This window comes from Seriola lalandi, unplaced genomic scaffold, assembly GCF_002814215.2.
Source record: "Seriola lalandi dorsalis isolate HSWRI2012SDOR001 ecotype SW California unplaced genomic scaffold, Sedor1 jcf7180002054320, whole genome shotgun sequence".
NCBI lineage: Eukaryota > Metazoa > Chordata > Actinopteri > Carangiformes > Carangidae > Seriola > Seriola lalandi.
Genome location: NW_019524873.1, coordinates 192,659 through 206,459, shown reverse-complemented (window position 1 = coordinate 206,459; position 13,801 = coordinate 192,659). Strand labels below are relative to the sequence as shown.

The 13,801-nt window shown below is 39.2% G+C and overlaps 2 protein-coding genes across 2 annotated transcripts; one reads left to right on the top strand and one right to left on the bottom strand.

Annotated features, from left to right (window-relative positions):
- The first annotated feature begins 6,137 nt into the window (after window positions 1-6,137).
- On the top strand, window positions 6,138-8,908 carry hypk (huntingtin interacting protein K). The gene is made up of 4 exons (XM_023406940.2): window positions 6,138-6,322; window positions 7,277-7,332; window positions 7,599-7,650; window positions 8,625-8,908. The coding sequence occupies exons 1-4, from the start codon at window positions 6,161-6,163 to the stop codon at window positions 8,718-8,720; spliced, it is 366 nt and encodes a 121-aa protein (XP_023262708.1). The 5' UTR covers window positions 6,138-6,160; the 3' UTR covers window positions 8,721-8,908.
- Window positions 8,909-8,960: 52 nt separating this feature from the next.
- Window positions 8,961-13,754, bottom strand: mfap1 (microfibril associated protein 1). The gene is made up of 8 exons (XM_023406939.2): window positions 13,558-13,754; window positions 11,771-11,987; window positions 11,530-11,668; window positions 11,229-11,416; window positions 10,860-11,129; window positions 10,569-10,728; window positions 10,101-10,190; window positions 8,961-9,667 (listed from the first exon to the last, which is right to left on the bottom strand). Exons 1-8 carry the CDS (start codon window positions 13,637-13,639, stop codon window positions 9,488-9,490), a joined length of 1,326 nt encoding a protein of 441 aa, XP_023262707.1. The 5' UTR covers window positions 13,640-13,754; the 3' UTR covers window positions 8,961-9,487.
- Window positions 13,755-13,801: the final 47 nt, after the last annotated feature.

Sequence of the window (13,801 nt, the reverse complement as noted above, 5' to 3'; positions counted from 1 at the left end):
GCAGGGGGCATTAGTAGATGTGCTCACAGCTTAACAACAAACAGGCCAATGGATGTTTGATGTTGGGGGGGGGGCTCTAATGGAAGGATGAAAGTAGTAAGTAGTAAGTAAAAACTTAGTTACAGTTAATATTTTAACTTTCATACATAATCTGTTAGAAATCCGGTCTTATAACCTTAATTCCTTCAAAAAGCATTTTAACAAGATGTTTCCACTTGCAGCTTCGTCTGCGTTTGTCTCTGTGCTTTTCATTTGTGCATCTCATTCTCATTGTTTGTTCACAGTTGTAAGTCTGACATGAGGAGGACTAGAGGACAAGAGGCTGCTCCTGCACAGAGCAACTTTTTATTCTATACACTGTAAAAACTTCTTTGTTTGTTACATTCATATCTAAAGAAAAATTAATAAATCCATCAACTGGTTTGTTAAAACCGAGGATATTTTTAAAGCTCAGATATCAGATAAGTAATTTATCATTTTCAGGCTTTTAAAGTTCCAGGTTAATCGTTGAAATGAATCCTCGAGATTATTCAGTTTTTTAAATTTAGTGATAATCACTGTTTTGCAGTTAATGTCAGTGACACTGATTCACTTGTTGGTCAGAATCAATAGTTAAAAAAGCTGAATGTATGTCAGTGAAACACTGCAGTTTGTTTCTGTGTTGCACAGCAGCAGTGAAATTAAACAATGTTAGTGTGTGTGTGTGTGTGTGTGTGTGTGTGTGTGTGTGTGTGTGTGTGTGTGTGTGTGTGTGTGAGCTGTTAAAAAGCGCTGAGTGCACGAGGAGAGAGTCAGATTAGATTTGGGTTAGTGTGCAGGGCGGAGCGCCGGGATAATCCCGCCGTTGTTCAGCCCTCTTCTCAGTCAGGATGACCTTCACTGGCCCAGACGGGACGTTAGCAGCTGCAGCTTGTTACAGTCTCTGAGCGGCTGCAGACAAGCTTCACTGAGCCAGAGGCTGTCTGAGCCAACAGCAATTTGTCACTGTGCTGCATCTCACCTGGTAACACACATTATCCTACATAGGACTGTAGTAAATGCTGTGTCCAGCAGATTCAATGATAAAGGATCAGTCTCAATGTGATCTGTTGAATTTAGATAACTCGCTCCACACAACAATCAGCCCACTGCAGTAAACTGTGCTCTCCAAACAGCAAACATACCCATGCAGCTGCAGGATTAGTTTCCAAACCTAACTGTACATTCTCACTGTTGACACAAAAAAACAACTGTGAACAAGCAGTACACAAACCTAAATACTCAGTTACAAAATCAAAATATACATAAAGTACCAAATGTAAAAATACTCAAGTACTCATTTGCAAAACAGCAAATTTAAGAATAATCTATATTACATTATTGGATGATGATTATGAATTATTGATGCATTCATGTGCTCATCACTTTAATGCTGCAGCTCGTAAAGAGAAGCTAATTTTAACCAATTCATGCGGCAGGGTAACTTTGTCTTATTGTTGATTAGTTTTGTAAAAGTATAAATTAACATAAAAACTCAAGTGAAGTACAAGTCATTTTAAATTGTACTTTAATACAGTTGTTGAATAAATGTACTTAGGCCCATATTAATGGCATGATTAACATATCTTATCAATCAACTTATCAATGGATAGTACTGGGTTTCTGTAGATAAACAACAGCTGTTCTGATGTTGATGGTCTGATCAGAAAGTCAGGGTAAAAATATTAGTCACATTTGGCTGCTGTCAGGTTTTTCTCTGCAGCGTAACTGATTTAGTAGAATGATTTGTTTTTAGACCTGGACCTGTTTACATGCATGTTGGAAAATAGCAGCCAGTGCCAAAACCTTGTACTGTAATTCTTCAGAAGAGCCGCAGTCGGCGGTACAGATTCGCTTTCTAGGAAGTGAGCAACAAACAAGAGGTCAAATAAGAGGTTAGCTGTGGTTCACACTCAGCTAAGAGGCTTGGACTTACAGACCCAGTGAATGAGGACTCTCTCAGAACCTGAGAGCAACAACAGTTGAAAGGTTATTAGTCTGAAGTCTGAGAACACCAGACCCTGCATCTGCACAGCAGAAACATCCTCAGTCTGTCACCTCGTAATTTATATTCATGTAACCAGCTGTCACAACCTGTGTTCTGTCCGTGCTCTGTCGAGGGACGACAAGTCTGCAGTAACAATCTACACAGAGGTGTATGTGTATGTATGTCTGTCTAATAAACAGTCGCTAATGTAAAGCCAGGTAGTATCAAGCATTTTTTTTCCACACCACCCATTAGCCACCAACAAAGGCAGGAAACGTGAGTCGGTCCACCACTCTGGTCCAGACTCCAGTCTCAAATGTCTCTACAACTACTCGAGGCATCATCATAAAGTTTGGGACAGGCGTTCATGGTCCCAGGAGGATGCATCTCCATGACTGTGGTGACTGACTTTTCACCACCATGAGGTTGATGTATGTGGTTTTAGGGGAGAGTCTCAACTATCGAGTGCTTTGTCTTGAATCAGACTTCATAATTTTGTCCAATACTTTCACTGGTTCATGACATGGTGGAATTTAACAAAGTACCATTAAGTACTACATTGTGGGTAGTATTTCAGGGGGTGATATTGCAGTTTTCACTTAGTATTAGCTATCATTTTCTACTTTATATCGGCCTATATATTAATGTATATTTCCTACACCTGAGGTAAACTAAGCTTGCTTCTTTTTTTTAAACAGATTTGTATTTACATTTTGGGGGTAACATGTTTCATTAACTGGAAAAAAAAGTATTTATGTATGTTTATCTGTAGCCTATAGCATATTCATAATGTATGTTATGATTACATAAGTGTTAATCATGTAACATCATATGACAAGAATAAAGAGTTTTTAAAAATGCTGTTGTTAAAACAAACTGAAATAGAGATTTCAGGGCCAAGAACAGTCACTGTTTCACATAATATCTTTAATCTCGCTGTGGATTATTCCCTCCAACATGAGTGGGTGTAAACCAGCACTAAGTCCCTGTGATCAACACGTGTTGCTCTGAGCGGTCCAGGCCGCCGTGGCCCGGCATTCCTGGGGGCCCCTTTCACTCTCAGATAATTACTGCTGCCTTGTGGGAGAGGAGGAAGTGCCAAAGAGGACAAACAAAAGCAAATTAGCGGATGCAAATCTCCGCTTGAGCGAAAGCACTCAATCTATGGTTTCAATAGGCTTGCGCAATAACAGTTGGCTGAAATCCAGGCCTTGTTTACAAAAAAAAGGACACAAAAAATTATCCATTCATTAATCCTCTAGGACTCTTCTTGAGCAAAACTATGGGGTAACGGTTTTTGACCAGCATTGTTTTTTTTTTTACCTGTTTTAGTGGGTAAATAAAACATTGGGAGTTGTAGATGATTCACATGCAGCTGCAAGTAATAAGAACAATTCTCCTTCCCATAGAAACACAATGTACCCATTCATACATAGATGTGTCATGACTGAGTGCACAACCTGCTCACATAGTTCATAGTAGGACAGACTATTACTAGAGTTCAGATGTCACTTTCTCCACATTCTTAAATTGAAAAATAAATGGCTGAAGTTTAATGAAAATTTGAAAGATGCTTGAGTTTTTATTGATTTGACACGAAAATCAATGTTGAATATTAATATTTTCGTTGCGATTCTTTTTTGTATCAATTGACTGGTTATTATATGAGTTCACATTACATGACCTACATGCTTTGGGTTTGAGGTACTTGTTCAGATTGCAGGAAATCTTAATACTACAAACTACTGTACAGTTATTTTCAGAATGATGGTTCCAAAGCTTTGTGGCTTGTGATCACTTAAAATGAACCAATGAGCATTGTGAACGCTCATCACAGGTTATGGCCCCCAGTGCATCCACAAGTTGAGACCAGTTGAACGAAAGAGTGATTTTTCTTTCTTGGATTTGTGCTAATTGAAGAAGCCTGAAGAATGAAAAGTATCCAGTATTACACAATAAAAAAGTAAAAATTTGAGAAAAGTCAAAAAAGATGAAGAATTTTCTGTGATGTACGTTATTGTTTCTAATCCCCTTGATTATCAGATCTATCTTGAGACCCCTTGGATTGGAAACCAACTGGTTTAAATTACTTTAAGCTTTAACAACTCTGTCGCAACAGTTTGGGAAGGTCCCCACACACAAAGCCAGCTCTATTAAGAAATAATTTCCCCAGTTTGATGTGGAAGAACCCGACCTCATGCTCATCCAACACCTTTGAGATGAACTGGAATAAACCAACTGAGAGTCAGAACTTATCACCAGCATCTGACGCTGTTGTGGCTGAATGAGAGCAAATCTCTGCAGCAAGTTCAACATGAAGGCTGCAGCAGATTAACGTCCAACAATTGTATAATTTTTTTATTTCCTCCTTTATGCTGATGTTAAACATATTGACCTAACACACAATTAAAATTGACTTGATATTTTTGTGTGGTTGCCCTGAGAGCTACCCATCATGCTTTTATCACCTCACCATCTTGTACCTTCACCAGAAAACAACTGTTGCATCCAGCAGAGTCTCACCTGAGGCCGAAGCCAGTGTCCTGACATCACGTCCCTGAGGCCCTGAGGCCTGAGGCCCGAGGCCCGAGGCCCGAGGCGATGGAAGGTTCCACACAGTCAGACAGCTATCAGTCATAGAGCAGGATGAAGGGGTTGGTGTGATGACAACCACGTCCCTCTGGCCCCATTCCTGCGGCCGCCCATGACCACACACATCTCCTGAAGGATGAAACCACAGACACCTGAGAACACTGATTTGGTTTTCAGTCCTGCTCAGGATTGAAGGCACAGGCAGGTTTCTCTTTCCTTTAATCTGATTACGGTGGATGGATTGAAAAAGCTCAAGCACACGAAAGGGCTGGAAAAGTCTGGAGACAGAGGAAATCTGTTACAGTGGTTGAAGGGCTATTTGCATTAAAGTACTGTAAACCTCTTATAAGAGACAGGAATAGAACGAGTAGGAACACAGAGTGATTCAGTAATCCGGACAGTTAAAAGTCCAAATAATCCATTTATTGTCTCTTTTCTTTTTTGCATCTCAAAGACAATAACAAGATAGTAGATAAATCAGATAAATTATATTCATATATACTATTAAACCTGCTGATTAATACTTGATCATTTCAGATTAAAGTCTTGAGTCATGCACTTGACTGACAATAAAGAATTATGTTCAGTTTATAGTTTGATTGCAATTTTAATTTGCAAAGATTTGCACCTTTATCTCTAGGAAATCCCTCATGTCCCACTGTCCTTGTTGGATTTTGAAGTATTTGGTGGATTTTCTCCAAAAGGCTGTTCTGTGAGGCTGCAGATACTTAAAAGTACTTGTGGGGAAACATGTCAGAATGAGTCAGAATGAATTCTCAATGGAAAAAACTTTTTTGTTTTGTTAAGTAGGCAATCCTAGTATTCAGGGCTGGACTGGGACAAAAAAATCAGCCCTGGCAATTTTGGTCCGGACCGGCCCCCTCTCAATAGGTTGAGCACCACCCACCACACCTCCTTCGCAGTCCCCTTAAATATGCCTACTGTACAGTGTTCATCTAAAATTATTCCTGACCAGTTGTGGGCCTGCAGTTTAACACAGATAACAGTTATGAATTATGTTCATTTTTTAGACAGTTTGTTTATTTGTTTAGCTTAGTTCTGCAGCCAGCAGAAATGCGTTCAAATTGCACAATCTTGTTTCCATCTCTCGGATTTTGGAAGAAACTGACGCTTTTTACACATTTTTTATTTCAGTTTTGAAGATAATGAAGATTTGTGTATCAGAAACTAAACACAGTTTTTGTAAAGGGACATTAAAAAAAAGATTGTTACTTATTTACATTTTACACACAATCTTAATCTGAAAAGTAACTATAAATAACTATAGCTGTCAGATAAGTAGCGCAAATAAAGTAGCATAAAATGGAAATACTCAAGTAAAGTAAGTACCTCATAAATTGTACTTAAGTTCAATAGTTGAGTAAATGTAATAAGTAACATTCTACCACAAACAGGACCATATTTAATCGTGATAAATATTCATAAATATTATTTTTTAAATTAACCATTTTTCTAAATTATGCTTCACATCCGGTACTACCCCGTTTTCCATCCGACGCTTGAAGGAACCGTTCTTTTTGTTCCGGACTCATTGGAGCAGACATGGCAGCCGAGGGAGACGTCGATTTGGACCTGGAAGCCGAGGAAAACTGCACCGGGAAACCGGCAGAAAAGCCTCGGAAACATGACAGCGGAGCCGCGGATCTGGAGAGAGTCACGGACTACGCGGAGGAGAAGGAAATCTCCAGCTCCGATCTGGAAACGGTGAGAGCTACGTGCTAACGCTAGCCCGGAAACATGCGGCCGCTGCTGACTTCACGGTCCGCAAATCATCCCTGATACCGGCCCCATGAGAAATGTTTAGCTGTTCATGTGTTGTCTTATAAATACCCCTCTCACTTCTACTCATTTAGATTTTAAAAGTCTGTTAGCGTTTGCTTGGTAATTGTGTGGAGAACGGTTAGCTGAGTGGCTAAACAACTAGCTAGCTAATCTATGTATTTTTTTTCTTAATAAAGTACAATTAGTCTTAAAATTCATTAATACAAGAATTTCATTACAGCTGGAGACCAACAGTGTAGTATACTAATAAACCTACGACAAAACAAATAAACACTTTAAACAACTAAATGAAATGAAATAACTATAAAAACCAGTATTACAGTTAAACTGTATGGAATAACGAATGAAAATATGTAATGAAAATAACTTCAGGGCTTCTCAGCATCACTGTTTTCCAAAATAATCCAAATTTATGATTTTTAATTTGTCAAGTGTGAAGAAGTTGTCCTTAGTAATATTACTGAATTTTAAGTAATGTAGGTACATCTTTAATTTTAATGTGAATGTGTCAACTAATTCAATAAATTCTTTATTACCAGAAGCTTAATTTAACCAGAAGTTGTCAGAGAGATTAAAAATATCTTGTGCACAAGTATCCTGACCAAGAGAAGCAGACGCTTGAACATAAAACACACCATGATCAAGAATACTGATGTTTTAAAGCCCAAAAAAAATTGATTTCAGTTTTATCAAAAGTACCAGGTTAAAAAGTCAAAAATTGCATTAACCGTGATGTTAATTTTATATAATTATCCATTTTTTAAGTGAATGAAAGTGGTATTGAAATGTATTCAAAAAGTCCTAAATTGAACTTGTCGAACACTGCAGAAACAATGAAAGCGACATAAATACGAATAACAGTGTTTGTTCTTTCAGGCGATGTCAGTGATCGGAGACAGAAGGTCACGAGAACAGAAAGCCAAACAAGAAAGGTAAGATCAGCGTTGACCGCCTCAGGATGCGTAATGATGTGTAACAGCAGCATCAGCTCCTAATTTCTTCCTTGTGCGTAGTTCATTAATACTGCAGTTAATCACAGCTCCCACACAAAACAAACCCACAGGAGGTGACTGAGAAGGAAAATAACGTCTGTAATCAGCAGATTGAGGGATTTTTGTAGATTTTTAATCTCATAACATCCTGACATTCAGTCTGAACCTTTAAACAAAACGTTTCTTGTCTTGTTTTTCGCTTTCAGAGAAAAGGAGTTGGCCAAAGTCACCATCAAGAAAGAGGACGTAGAACTAATTGTAAGTTTTTCACTCTTCAGTTTTTGTTTATTAATCTTCAGGTGATGTTAAAGCCACATCTGTTATTGGTACACTACATGGCCAAAAGTATATGGACACTACATTAAATCCATGTGTGATATTGGAACATTTCATACCATAGGCTTTAATCTTCTGCTAAAACAGCCTCCACTCTTTTTGGGAGGTTTTTTCATGTTTTTATATCCTGGCTGAAGGGATTCAAGGTATCTGTTGGTTTTGAAAAGTTTTAAAAAGCAGTGAGTTCAGTTTCCTCAAAAAAAGGCCAAAAATGTTCATCTTTCCTGCTGCTGTCACGTGAGTTATAATGTTTTTGTATGTAGTTTCTGGCTGTTGGGAGATGTTCCAAACCTAAAAACTAAAGGTGTGATTGTGACAGTGAATTATGCTGCAGGAGGCTGTTCAATCCTCATTTTGTGGCGTTTCGGTCAGATCCATCAGACCTGCAGCGAACACTGTCGCCACCGCTGCCTCAGTGGCGAGGAAGCTCGTGAGCTCAGAATGGAAAAGCAAAGATTTTACCATGAACTTACATGGTATTAATATAAATAATAATTCTTGATTTGTTTATCCATCCACTTTCTGTCTCTTATCTCGATGTCATTTTAATTTAAGTAATTACTAGTATGTAATTTAAATTGATATTAGAGCTGCAACGATTAATTGGACAGAAAAATAATCACACCTAATTTTTTTAAAACAAAAATATTCACTTTTCCAGCCCGTAATTGGTGAGGATTCACTGCTTACAACAGTAAATTCACTCTTTGGATTGGTTATTTGATGCCATCACCTTGAGAAACTGTGACCTTGTTCACTCTCTTCCATGAAACGATGAATCAATAATGAAACTAATCATTAGTTGCAGGCCTGTTTTTATGATCAGTTTGTCAATGTAAGCATCTTGTGTCAGTGTTAAAGCTGTAATTTGACTTTGTGTTGATGTTGCTGTGCAGATGTCTGAGATGGAGATCTCGAGGGCCGTGGCGGAGCGCAGTCTGAGGGAACACATGGGGAATGTGGTGGAGGCTCTGGTGGCTCTCACCAACTGAACAAACAGCATTTACACAATGGACTGCTTCACCTTTTTTTTTTTTTAAACTGAGGCTCATCAAGTCAGTGAGGCTGAACTGATCTCGGTGGTTAAACTGGTGTAATTTTTACCCCATATCCATTTCTTTCTTTTTTTTTTTTTTTTTTTTTTAAAATAAAAGTTGACCTTTGGCCTGCCTCTTCTTCACCTCTGATTAAATGTCACATAATTTCACTACTAGCTTGAATCTGTGGAAACGTTTTAAAAATGATGAAAATACAGATTTTATTTGCAAACAAATCAAATTACAACACCTGTACTTCCACATGCAGGAAATCAGCACAAGAGTCTTCAAACTAAATGTTGTTATAAGCTGATATTTACAAAATGACTTTGCTTTAAAACTGAAGGAGGTATCTGAGTGTGACGTGGCTTGGATAGAAATCTTCTGGATAAAGCTGATTTCACTAAGCTTTTCCTTCATCTCCTCAATTTAAGCTCTAAGCCAAATTTCTCATCAATGTGATATTCTGAACACAAACTGAAAACCAGCTGCACCTTAAGTAGGATTTAAGGAGCCAACGTGGAATTAATTTTTGTTATTAAATGTTGGTGCACCTTTCATATACAGCTCCGAGTGGTGGAATCAGTCTATATGCTGCTTTCCTTCCACAACACAAAGTCCAGGGAAGAGAATAAACATCCTGGAGCTCAGGAGGACGCAGCTCGGTCTCTGAACAGTCTCTAAAGCTGCAGTTTGGGCCTGATGAAGCCATGTTCCACCTCTTAGGTCTTCCTCTTCTTCACTGTGGGCCTGTCAAACACGTCCCTCACGCCTGCTGCCTTCTGCTTGAAGAACTTGCTGTTCTGAGCGCTCTCCTGGGCCCAGGCCGAGTCAAACGACGTGGTGTCCTGATCCACCAGGTGGGTGTACTTGGTGCGTCCAGACCGACCAAAGTTTTTGACCTTCAGAAGCGAAAACAAACATGTCAAATCCAGAGAACTGAACCACTTATAATTCATTCAAGGGTTAATGAGGATGAACAAAAGTTAAGACAAATCTTGTGTCGTATTATAGAACTTCATTTACATTCTAATAGAGACACCACATATGTCAGACTGAGTTATCAGAAAATAAACAAATAGTACATACTAGTAGTTTTACAACAGCATTGAAAGAATCAGTGTTTATAACACATATGATGGTGAAAATATATTCTGAACTCTAAACGACTCAAGGGCAAATTTAAGAGTCTAACATGGTGTCATATGTAAACACAACTGCAACATGTTTTGCTGAAATAAGAATAATATTTAAAAAAGGCTAAACAAGTGAGCAAATTCATCCCTCTCACAGTTCAGTGTAGCATGAAATATAAAAAAAAAAAAAGCAGCTGACCTGCATGACTTTGGGTAAGATGGTTTTGTTGAAGTGGTCCTCCAGAGTGGGTGCACTGAAATCTCTCTTGTACACGTCCTCCTCCTCATCCTGTAACACAAACCACATGTTAAGAACAGTTACGGATCCTTCATGTTTACCGCCTGTAAGACCAGGACAAATCAAGCTTTAGAAGCGTCTATGTTAATTAAAAAAAACAAAAATGTTGACCAGTATATGAAGTGAGCGGGGCATTTTACAGTTGTCACTGCTCCCTGGTGGACAAATTATGCAATGTTTCTGAATTTTAAACTAGTTTCTTGTGAGTTATTTACCGACATACACCGATATGGAAAGTTGTAGCCTAGTTAATGAATAGAAATTCACTGACAGAACATTTAGTTAACTCCTAGTATCCAACATAGCTATGGCAGATGATGTCAGACAAAACTACAGCACTGATAAGAATCCACCTCTGCTGTGACGTACCATGAAGAAGGCTCCTCTGTGGTAGTACTTCTGGAGGAACTTGTATTTGCCCTTGGTGGCTTTGTTGGTGACGAGTTTGCCGCTGTTGCGTATCTCAGCCCTGCGCTCCTCCTCTGTCAGGTTGTGGAATCTGTCGATTTCAGCCTTCTCCTTCTCCATTCTGAGGACAAACATCACTCGTTACCATCCTCAGTAACAACTACAGCACTAGGCTTACTGAGAGGTTCTCAATTACTCCAGCTCATTTCATTGTTAAGTCATTTTAGGGAGTCAAATTTGTTGTTTACTCACACTTCTCTGGCCTCTCTGTCCCTCTTGATGCGTTTCAGCTCTCTGACTTTCCAGGCTTCGTATTCTTCCTCCTCGTTCTCTCCGTCAGTGTCCAGAGCGTCCAGAGCAGCCAGCGTTCGTCTGTTCTCCTCAAACTCCTTCTTAGCCTCCTCCTCCACAATCTTGAGGGTGTAGCGCCGTCGTTCCTCTGCCTGCTTCTTGGCCTCAGCCTCCAGCTCTCTTTGCCTAAGCTCCTCTGCTTCACGCTCTGCCACCGTGACTCTGTCCTTCCTGTGGCACAAAAAGAGGTTGATAAAGAAAGTTACCTGAACATTTACAGGTTAATGTGTTTCTGTTCTTGGAAACTTGTTGGGTTGTTTCAGTTCATACTTGCGAATGAAGACAGGTTTGAGTCGCGGCTCTGCTTCATCCTCACTGTCTGTGTATTCTTCATATTCAGACTCAGACTCCGACTCCTCCCCCGACTTCCCCTCCTCCTCCACCTCCATGACCTCCATATCCTCATTTTTTCGTTCCATGGCTCGCTGCCTCATCATCGCTCGTCTCCTCTCAATTTCCTGCACACAATGACAAACTCCACCTTAAAATCTTCACTTAACATAATTAACTGAGTTTTTGTTTTTGAAATTAGTGTAACACTTAGTTAAAATTAAACAGCACTGATAGTAACCTCATCATCCACTTCTTCCTCTTCCTCCTCTTCCTCCTCACTGCTCTCCTCGCGCTCTGGGTGCCATGTGCCTTCATCAGAGTCCTCGCTGCTCTCAGCAACAACTTCAGGCTCTGCGATCTGTCTGTGTCTCGCAAGCCTGAGGACAAAGAAGCAAAGAGGTCAAATTAACATTGAAGCAACACGACATATAGTGAATGTATCAGTCAATTCAAATCAGATCTTCGGAGCAGTGTCGTACCTTTCCTCCACGTCTTCAGAGACACGGTTGAGCAAACGTTTGAGACGTGGGTCAGAGACGTCCTCTTCCTCCAGCTCCACTTCTGGCTCCAATTCCTTTCCCTTCTTCACAAACTGGAAGTCCTCGTCTTCCTCATCCGACGACTCCATTGGTGCATAGTCAGGACGTTTACCTGACACATACCTCTTCACCTTCACCTTCTCCATGGAGAGCTCCCCTGGGATATGAAGAAAATTAATTGTGAGTTTGGTCTTGGGGTTTCCCATCACTAATATAAAATTCTAAGATGTTTGTTGGAATCTGTTCAGCTTTACCTACGACGCCATCATTGTGCATCACTACTATCTGTTTCCTTTATGGGATGAACAACCTAGGTTTTTGAACCTAATACTAAAATCTGATGGAGCCGATCCAATTACTCATTGACTCAAACATCAAAATGTATTGATTAATCATTTATAAAGCAAAATGCCAACAATATTTCTGGTTCCAGCATCTCAGTAATAAGGATTTGCTGCATTTCTGTGATTTATATCACTGTAAATTAAAATATCTCTGGATTTTGAATAGCTGGTTGGTCAAAACTAGCAATTAATTGCAGTCCCCTTGGGCTATGAGAAAATGTGTTAGGAAAAATAATAAATAGATTAATGAAAATGAAAATAACAGCCCTATGAATATTTCTCTTTCCCCACATCTGCTGATACTTGTATGTATTTCGCCAAGGGTATCGGTAGTTTTATTCAAATCCAGGACTCACACACATATAAATTCAAAATAAATCAATTTGAGTAAAATGCAAGATTTTATATTGTTACCACAGACTGTATATTAATCAATCTTTATATTGTCACTGTAAATGATGTGAAAAACCTGAAACCCCTGAAGATAATAATCAGTCTGGTAATAATATGACTAGAACTTGGAATTTTTTCTTGATAGTGTGCAAGGGAGGAGTTGGATCAACTCCATGGTCACTTTTGAAGATGTAGTTAGTGTTGTGCAGGACCCCGTGAGGTTTTTTTTGGAAATACTTCTGCTCCTCAATCTACTATATATGGCCAAAAGTATGTGTACACCTTATCATAATTACAGCATTAACGTGCTGTTGCAACCTGCAGGAAATTAGAGCTGAGGAGCTACTCGACAGAACCGTAATCAGTAATCTGCTAATTTATTAATCATTAGTCTTTTTTAATTACAAAATATAAATGCCAAAAAATGCCAAATGATTACTCAAAGATTTTCTGATTTTCTCTGTTCTATATAGTAGTTGCAAACTGAATGTTTGGGGGGTTTGAACTGCAGATTGGACATTTGAAGGTGTTTCCTTGGGATGTGAGAAACTGCGATGGGTATTTATTTATTTATTTTTTTTAAAACCCTTTTTTGACATTTAATATACCAATCAATTAACCAATTTTGAAAATGATCGTTAGTTGCGGTCCATTGGGAATTTGCTGCAACTAATGTTAGTAGCCAAATTTTAAAGTACAGTCAGGATAAAGTAGCAAGTGAACGCTACTATTTACGTCATACAAACTGTTGGTGTTATTTGTGTTAGCAGCGAGGTTACCCGACAGTGGCCGGTGGATCTACAAAACAGTTCGTTTAATAGGAAGTAAATCACCGACTGTTTTGATAATAGTTTAATTTTTTCATCAATTTTTCAATTAAAAATGACAAAAAAATCTCTAGTTTCACCTTAGTGAAAACAATGTTAGCTGTAGCCCAGCTAGCTGCTAATTTAGCTCGCCGCTAGCCGCCTGCTAACCGCTCCGTCTCACCTTTCTCATTCCGGATCGGCACGGCTCCGGCCGTGGACTGGATCGGGGGGAGCTTCATGTTGAGGGCTTCACGACTAGACATGACTGCCTGGTCGACGGTTCCAGCCGATTAAAAACAAAAAAATTGTATTTCACTTGAACAAAAACAGGCTCGTCGTCGATTCGCTGAAACGGAAGTTTTATAAAACGTGTAAACGGACAGGAAGTGGATTTGTTCCGACCACATTCACAGTCTATGGTTCCG